Source organism: Ornithodoros turicata, chromosome 4 (genome assembly GCF_037126465.1).
Source record: "Ornithodoros turicata isolate Travis chromosome 4, ASM3712646v1, whole genome shotgun sequence".
Lineage (NCBI taxonomy): Eukaryota > Metazoa > Arthropoda > Arachnida > Ixodida > Argasidae > Ornithodoros > Ornithodoros turicata.
Genome location: NC_088204.1, coordinates 74,612,850 through 74,621,684, shown reverse-complemented (window position 1 = coordinate 74,621,684; position 8,835 = coordinate 74,612,850). Strand labels below are relative to the sequence as shown.

At 47.9% G+C, this 8,835-nt stretch overlaps 1 protein-coding gene across 2 annotated transcripts in view; it reads right to left on the bottom strand.

Moving 5' to 3' along the window:
* LOC135391871 (voltage-dependent T-type calcium channel subunit alpha-1G-like) overlaps positions 1-8,835 on the bottom strand; it is a 292,030-nt gene that overhangs the window by 7,863 nt on the left and 275,332 nt on the right. For both annotated transcript variants that reach the window (XM_064622383.1, XM_064622385.1), the window contains 13 exons: positions 8,366-8,454; positions 8,079-8,271; positions 7,362-7,546; positions 6,411-6,537; positions 4,513-4,638; positions 4,171-4,453; positions 3,268-3,419; positions 3,080-3,189; positions 2,871-3,001; positions 2,618-2,767; positions 2,356-2,477; positions 1,435-1,674; positions 89-191 (listed from right to left, as the gene is read on the bottom strand). In XM_064622383.1, coding sequence (XP_064478453.1) covers positions 89-191; positions 1,435-1,674; positions 2,356-2,477; positions 2,618-2,767; positions 2,871-3,001; positions 3,080-3,189; positions 3,268-3,419; positions 4,171-4,453; positions 4,513-4,638; positions 6,411-6,537; positions 7,362-7,546; positions 8,079-8,271; positions 8,366-8,454 — 2,011 coding nt within the window. The remainder of the gene's footprint in view (positions 1-88; positions 192-1,434; positions 1,675-2,355; positions 2,478-2,617; positions 2,768-2,870; positions 3,002-3,079; positions 3,190-3,267; positions 3,420-4,170; positions 4,454-4,512; positions 4,639-6,410; positions 6,538-7,361; positions 7,547-8,078; positions 8,272-8,365; positions 8,455-8,835) is intronic.

The following is an 8,835-nucleotide window of genomic DNA, read 5'->3' as shown; positions in this document are numbered from 1 at the left end:
GCTTCCAAGTCATGCGAGCAGGACAAGTACTATTGTTAAAAGGGACGAGTTGCACCGGTACGTTCATGATCGAGCTGATGCCTCGTACCCGCATCTTCACACTGGAAGTAGAAGGTGAAGTTTGCTGGCAGAGATGACATTTTCATGATGGGCTTGTGAAATTCTATCTTTGCTTCCAGAGCAAGTTTATTCTGCATGAACAAAAATGACAACAGCAGTCAGATACTCGAGCCCTGTCCTGGAAACGTTAGAATATGACAACACTGAATGTCAAAAAGTTATAATCCTCAGTATTGCACGGACAGCTTTACCGGCAGCTGTTCCCCTGGGTTACTACTGATCTCAAGCAATGGCTGGTCCAAGAGGGGCTCTTTCGAACGATATAAAACGCACAAATCACAGCAATGTCAGGAAGATGTCACGTGAATATTAAAGCGAAAGGTTTATACGGTTAACTACCACGTGACAGCCACCGCCACGTGACATCCTATGACCATGTGACGTGGTCACATATTATGGCCAGATGACGGCTCTGTAAACATGCCACATTTGAACACGCATTTCTTTCGCGGTAGGTTCACCGATATCCCGTCTCCTTTTCTCCTGGTCCCTTTAGTTCTTGTTCCCGAACTCCTCAGCCTCGAGGAGATGGTGCAGTCGTCGTCGTATTTACACCAGCTAGCTTGCGTGCGGTTACTATGCTCTACGAATATTTCTTGTTCTTCAATCACACGAAGCAGTACCTCAGAAGGCATAGACTCACGAAATAAAGCTAGGCAATAGCTGATATTCTTCTAAAATTATGAGAGAGATCTCTACTGCTTGCATGCAAATTCAAAAGGGGATACCATATAGCTTATGAATAACCGTTCAAGTACTACCACATGTGATTGGGAAGGCGGGGTCATTAGACAACCACTATACTCCGAGACAACTCAGGAGCTGCAGGCACAGAGGTATATCTCCGCCAGCGCAGAATGGAGTATACGAGAAGACGGCGGACGGGGAAGCCGATCAACATGTTTTGTTAGCGCGACTATTTTACGTGTTTGCTTTAAAAAACATGCAAATGCGCTCGAAGTACATCATATCGTATCGGTAGCCGCAGTTGCTTCGCGGCACTAACACAGAATAAAAAAAAAAGAATCGTATCGGGTGTTTTCGCAGCAGCATACAGTACGATCAGTGCAAAAGCAACAGTTGGAAGCATGTCGGCGCACTACGTTGTGACTCGGAAGCGTTATGTTCCCGCCGAAGCCAATCACGGACGTCGTAAGATATGCGGGCGGAGTTAACCTGTTCCAAAGTATAGTTAGAGAGCACACCCTGCCTCCCACCAACAGCCTTCCTCACTTCTTGTGCAGTTATGGGTACATAAAAACAGTGTAGTTGAGACGGGCAGTGACTCGCTTTGTTACTGATAAGGGAGCGTACCTTGGCTTCGAGTAGCTCCTGCTCCATTTCTTCCTGTAGTTCAGCTTCCATGTCGAGATCGTCGTCCTGCTGCTTATGTGATTCCTCGAGATGTTTCATGAGGACGGCCACGACGACATTCACCAGAACAAATTGTGCCATCAGCACAAAGACCACAAAGTAGAGCGGCGCGATGATGGGTGAGACGCAGCAGTTGCGCACGCAGTCGCTACGGGAGTCGCACTCGTCACGCAGCGTGTCCTGCGTAAATGCATGGGGGTAGATTAAAGGGACTATGAAATTTCCCGAACCCCCATACTTTTTTTCGATGGAAACTGTTCTTCCCGCAGAGAAACTAATATGCCACAAATTTTTCCGGACAAAATCGCTCCACTCTGCGAGGAGCGCGCGCTGGAAATGTCTCTTCCGCGTTCCTCCTCTCCCGCGCATATTTCCCTGCCGATGGTGTAACTGTACGGACCGCTCTTCGGTTCCCCGTTACGTCACCGGTGTTGCACAATGGCAAGTAATGCCGCGAGCTCGCGCTGTGGGTGCCGCCACTGCCGAAATCTGCCGATCGCGCGAAAGCTGCTGTCATGGAGATTTCCACTCCCGATGAACGCATACGCGGGATCCTACGGCGCATGCTCCTGGCGGGATTCCTCGGCTCGGCAACACGTCACGATGACGTGTTGCCGAGCCGGCCGTGGTCGCGTCAAGTTACCCGTTGTGTCTCCGCTCGGCAGCTCGTCACGACGCGGCGCCAGCTGTCCTCCCTTCGCCGCTCCGTTTAAATTCGCTCCCGAGAAATCCGCTCGCGCGACGAAAGTAAAATTTCGGTTCTAGACTCAGAAAAATGTCTTCTTTCGAACGAAACGAAGAAAAAAATCGTTTCATAGTCCCTTTAAGACAGGTACATAGAGTATGGAGTAAGTGGCTCACTTTCATAATCCCGTTCCAATTGTCACCAGTGGCAACGCGGAACAATGTCAGGAACGCCATCCCAAAGTTATGGAAGTGGGCATGCTCTCCGAGTCCTTGACATGGGTGACTTTCGTCACACTCTGCAACGAAAAGCTCGGTGATGTAACCAATGAGGATGCAAGCTCAGAGATATAGGCCCCTTCGAGAAGACATGGGAGCACTGAAGACTTTTGTGCGTAAGCACGACTTTACAGGTCTGTACCCCTAGGAGGATATGTACCTAGTCTGCCGAAGAGTTCGACGCCGAGTGCAGCAAAGATGAAGAACAGCAGGAAGAAGAGAAGGCCGAGGTTTCCGACCTGAGGAAGCGCTTGCATCACTGTGTCCAACAGAGCACGGATGCCCTTGGCCATCTTCAGCAGTTTCAGCACTGGAAACGTTATGGCAACAAGAACACTTGTAGGCACCCATAAGATCGCTTTAACGCGATTTCTCTTGCGATAGAAAGTTCATACTGCGTTGGCAAGACTAACCTCTGGCGATCCGCAACACTCGCATGACGCGGATGATGGTGGGATTGATAGGGATCAGATCAGACTTCATTTCTTCAAGGACAATGCCCATGATGGAAAGGATCACAATCAGGATATCCAATTGGTTCCACCTGGAAGGCAGTAGTTGTAACAGTTACGCTTTGCAATACCACTACAAGTCACTGGAAGGTCAGAGGCAAGCATCATACTTGTCCACAAGGTATCGGGGAATCCCGAGGGCAACCACTTTCATGGACAGTTCAAGCAGGAAAACGGCCGTGAAGAAGTAGTTGAATATCTTCAGGGCATATTCCAGTTCCTATGGGAGCAAATCAAAAGTTTTGAGCGCCCGTTCACAGCTGCTGGACAAGTGTGCCCTCAGAAACAAGCAACTGACCACTGGCATCCTGTAGAACTCCATGGCCATGGTAACGACGTTGAGGCCAATCACAGCGGCGATGGCGAGATCGAAATACTTGCTCGTCACGATGTTATGGGTGAAGAGGCGGGGCTTGGAATAATTGGCATAGTACGGCGGTTCCCGCATCTCTGCAATGCGGGCACAAAGAAACAAATCAAAGATATATTCACTGCCGTAATTCTTTATTGCCTGTTGAGAATCACTCAAGCCAGAGCCTGCGACTTCTTCCAGAGAACTGGAAATGTCAACAACAACAACAACAGCAATAACTTTATTGTGCGATGCTAAATGGGGAGTTTCATCGCCAGGGGTGATGCTCTACCCCATTGCTGGTGGTGATGCGGGGAATGAAATAATGAGCCCCTTCACAATAAGGATCGAAGTCCTATGGTGTCCAAAAAGGTCAAAAGAGCTTCGAGGGCAGAGCGTTGTGGTGCGCACACCCTCACTCATATAAAATGCGCCAGTCGAACTCCCCCACCAACTGCTGAACGCTTTGCGTGGAAGCCAACACTCAGCACTATCTGTTATCCTGCAAATAATACCTCGCTCAACGACTCTCTTCCAACGCCACTTACGACAACTTGGTTACCCCAACTTGGCCACTCCTCAGCCCTGTCCTGCACAACCAGGGGGCGGTCACGACTACCCCCCCTGCGCTTCCTTCATGCCTCTGGCCTCTCGACCAGCCTCTAAGGCCATTTTTCCTCTTTAGGTGCAACTTTTTTGTTTTTTGAAGGAATAGCAAGTCGACCTGTGCCTGACTAACCTTCCCTCTCTTTCGGCTTCCAATAATATACCCTCCCCCCCCCCAGGGACCCCCAAGAGCGGAGCGAGGATACGGCGGTTAGTGCGGCGTTAGTTAACATGCTGGCTTACTTCTGCGCTTCTTCTCTAGCTTGCGGGCCCTCTTTGCAGCACGCAAGGCCCTCTCCTCCCGCTCCTGTTCCTCTCGGCAGCGGTGGAAATTTTCTACCACCACGCCCACGAACATGTTCAGCACGAAGAAAGCCACCAGCAGCAGGAAGGAGATGAAATAGAGCAGCCGCCATTCGTTGTAATTCTCCACGGGCTGCACTCCCTCTGCCACCGCGTCCAGTCCTGAGTACATGATGTTGACCCAGCCGTCTTTTGACGATAAGACGAACAGCGCCATTAGAGCCTGCAAAGACAAACAACAAGGAATCACTCCCGTTGCGTTTACTCCTCTCACAAAGGTACCTGTCCCAAGTGATCAAAGTTGTATTTCCTATTGGTCCAGACCATGCCCCTGGCCAGGCAGTCTTCTTTCGTTTTCACGCCCTTCACGTCGGGGCCTTCGCAGAAGTAAAAAGAGCCTTTGAACAGCTGAAAGAGTCAAGACAACGCAAGACGTGTACGTATTAGTTCATCGCGTTCTCGGCACCGAAACTGTGCAGTTCAAGCAAACCACCAGGAATTCGATATACAAGGCCTTTTTCTCTTTCAACAGCGATTTCTTAATACAGGGTGTTTTTTTTATTCGTTACATAATTTTTATAAAAAAACTACCAGAGCAAAATAGACGCCGTTTTTTGCAGGTGGGTTATACAGCCAAGCGAACATCCTGCAGGACAGCGTACGCAACTACTGGACGACTAATTAGCTCAAATTAATAGACCTCTTCCTGTTTGTAAACAGATGACATCATAGTGTTCGACAGCGCCACCAATTTGGTAGACCTGAACTACGCTCGAAGCTAGGGGAGCACAAGGTCGCACCCGAAAGCCACGGTCTTGAGGGGATTACGATGGTCCCTGAAAGGAACGCGATACCTTCGGCACTACTTTTCTTTCAATAGGAGGCAACGAACAAGTGCCCATTCGTGGAACCCAGCCCTCCACTTCCGATTTGTTTCGGTTTCAGTCTGTTTACCAACGTACATGATGACGTTTCTCGGGTAGAGGTATATTAATTAATGTATTAATTAGACTTTTTTTTGTGGGAAATGCAAGACGGCAGAATTGGAGCCAGTGATTATTCAAATCCACAGTCCTCATTATACGCCTTGTGATGTGAACGTACTTTGAGATATAAATTGCCAAATTTCGGTATGCAAATGGGCCGAAACCAGAACTAAACGCTTTTCGAGCGCAGAAGCGACGCGACCTTTGCCTTATCTGAGTCGGATAGCGATCTATCTGGCCAACAGGTTAGCGCCTACTCCAATCAGCCCCATCGTTCGAAAGCACGTGACCGTCTTACATGGATTGCCTGTCGCTCTTTCTGCGCTCGAGTGGTGTGTAGTTCTGGTTTCGGCTCATTTGCATAAAGAAATTTGGCAATGTATAGCTCGAAGTACGTTCGCTTTTCAGGGTGTTTAATAACGTCGATGGATTTGAATAATGACTGGCTCCAATTGTGCTATCTCGCTTTTCCCAGAAAACATCTAATTAATCAGTTAGTTAATGCATTTTAGCTAATTACTCGTCCAGTAGTTGCATGCGCTGTCCTACAAGATGTTCGCTTGGCCGTATAACCCACCTGCTAAAGCGGTATCAATTTTGCTCTGCTAGTTTTTGTTATAACAATTCTGTAACGAATAAAAAAAACACCCTGAATAAAAGCAGTACTGAGAGCCGCATCGATGCCGTTTTTTCAAGTGGGTTATATGGCCAGGCCTCCCTTCTGTCGAACAGAGTATGTAACTGGTAGGTGACCAATTGTTGAAGTTTTGTTGACGTCTTAATTAGAGGGTTTTGGGGAAATGTGAGAATAGCGACGCGCTTGTTCCAGCTTCGACTTATTTGCATACCAATATCTGGTGGTGGGTATCTCAAGGTATGCGCCCGTTTCAGGATATTTATACTATGGGGGGACCTTGAATAATGACTGGCTCGAATTCTCCTATCTGACCTTTCCCCGAAAATCTCTAATTCAAAAGTTAATTAATGAATTGTAGATAATTAGTCATCTAGTGGTTATACGCTCTCGTTGAATCTATGTCCGCAATGTGCTTGAAAAAACGGCATCGATGCAGCTCTCATAGCTTTCTTATAAATAATCTGTGACGAACAACAACAACAGGAAAAACACTTTGTACATATAACACCTATAACTACTACTATTATAAATACAACTCGATTGATAGAGCTTCTTACCTGAACGCCGAGGATACCGAAAATAATAAAAAATGTGCAGCAGATAAGAACTATGTTGCCAATAGGTCGTAGGGAGGACATGAGGGTCTGGACAACGAGCTTGAGTCCGGGGGCACGGTTGATCACCCTAAAATAGGAAACGGAGATTGCAATCTACACTTTACTGTACTGCCCAGGTATGATCAGCATTGGCGCGTAGAGCACTGTGCACACTTAACAGTAACACGACCTCCGTACAATCGGTGGCCCCAGTAGAAAGTGCGCAAGGGTTCGCCACAATGCGAGTAGTAAACATGTAAGTCGAAACCTGACCTTCATGTTTGCAACTCGCATTGTCGGGAACCGTTGCGCACTTTGTACTGGGGCCACCGGTTGTACGGGGGTCGTGTTACAGTTAACTGTGCACAGTGCTGTACAAGCGGCAGGTAAAGGGCGTACACGGTGCACGGTGATAAATGCAGAGGAAAAGTATGTGTACTTCGCTGTTGTCCAAATATGCACTCTTAAAAGAGGGGGGAGGGGTAATGGCAGGGTCGGTTCGCCATTGTTGGCCACACGGAAGTTTGCGTCATCACGACTATAGCCAATAAAAAAGGAGATGCGTAGAGGGTGCGTGAGTTCATCGGGGAGAGCAAAGTGTCAGAGGGGTCTTAAAACAGAACTTCAACGCATAGCACGATCCTAGCCAACGGCCATCCCGAATGACATCGTCCTCTCCACTGATTTGTTCAAAAAAAGGGGGTGTAAGCCTTTTTGTGACACTTATGCAGAAATGTTAATTGTCACAAAAAAGCGTACGCCCCGCGCGTTCCACAAATCAAGAGTGATAGAGGTATCACTCTGTACAATGGTTGGCCTTCAGCGTGCTATGTGGTGGAGCTTCCTCTTTAAAGTGTGTATCAGGACACAGCTGGAATGAGATTAGAATCAATGGGGAAAAAAAATGTTTACCTAAGCGGTCGTAGGGAGCGTAGTAACCTGAATACTCGAAGGATGCCGAAGATTCTGGGGCTTCCATCCGCAACAAATGTCAGGAAAAAGTCCACTAGGGAGATGAGGACCAGAACACCATCCATCTTGTTCCAACCGCTGTTGAAGTAGGCCTTTTTGCCGTACCATAATCCTTTCGCTATTACCTGTGCATATTACAATAGCCACGTGCATGCTATTTCACACGTACCCCATATTACAAAGGTCATGACATCCGTAGGTAACGATAGACACAGCTGCCACCGCTGCGATGCTAGGCGTCCGACGCTAAAGTTAGCGGAGGTCGGGAGCATAACCGTATCTTTGGCACTGCAGATTGCTAATGAAATCTGAGTCACGTTTTCCCTGCGTACTATACGCTAGACCAGTGCAGCAGGACCTGTGCTGGTCTGGCGCGTCGATGTTCTGTACCAATGTGCTTTACGCGATGACGCAAGGGGATTTGCACTGCTGAAGCTCTCTGGTTCGAATGTTTTTTTTTTTTTGTCACACCAGTGCTCCCGTACAAACGATGGCACCACGCGGCTAAGACGTCCTTTATTGCTACCTTGGTGTCCTGGTATTATGAGAGCGTTACAGGAATGCACGTACGAATGTGATTTCATACAGGAGAAGCACGTTCCAGTCTGTCCAAGAGCTAGGTACCCTCTCATAGGTCGTTCCATAAGTTTAACTTACTTTGACCAACATCTCGAAGGCAAATACCACGGTGAAAGTGTAGTTTGCCGCAATGAGGACTTCTCTCTCGAGGCTCTTGGGCGGAATGTTGGGCCGCTCCATGGCCAATGTGATGCAGTTGAGGGCAATGAAGACAAGCACAGTGTAGTCAAACCAGCGACCTCTCGTCATATGGTTGCAATACGCACGTGCTCTGCAATGGTAGCCATAGTTATTCTTGCTACATCGTGTCCGCTGTCTAGTGTGGAGGACTATTAAATGTTTGCTAAAGAACATCAGTGACTAACTTGCTCTCGGGCGAGAAGATGAACAGCGAGTAGTCTTGTCTGTTTTCGAAACACCACCGCCACCATTGTGGTTCGAAGAACCAGCAAAGCTGAAGAAACATGAATAAGTAACAGGTAAGATGAAAGACTGGAGAATTAAAAAAAATACCACATGGACAAATATCGCGCTCAGCGTAAGTCTGATTGCGCCAGATGAAAGCCAGATAATAAGGAATACAGAGTGCCAGATATAATTGCACATAATCTGCAACTAAGCACGGATCTAGGAGGGGGGGGGATGACCCCTGTCAGTTCCCGTCATCACATGATGCTTTAATTGACCTAAGCTATTGCATTTAGCATGATGTCCAAGACCGAAGCGCCATCCCCATTAGAAGAGTCCCGGATAGCCTCTAACTGCGACGTCTGGCGAATCCAGAAAACACAATAGGTGCTGACTTTTCTAGAGCTGTCTGCCCCACACCATACTA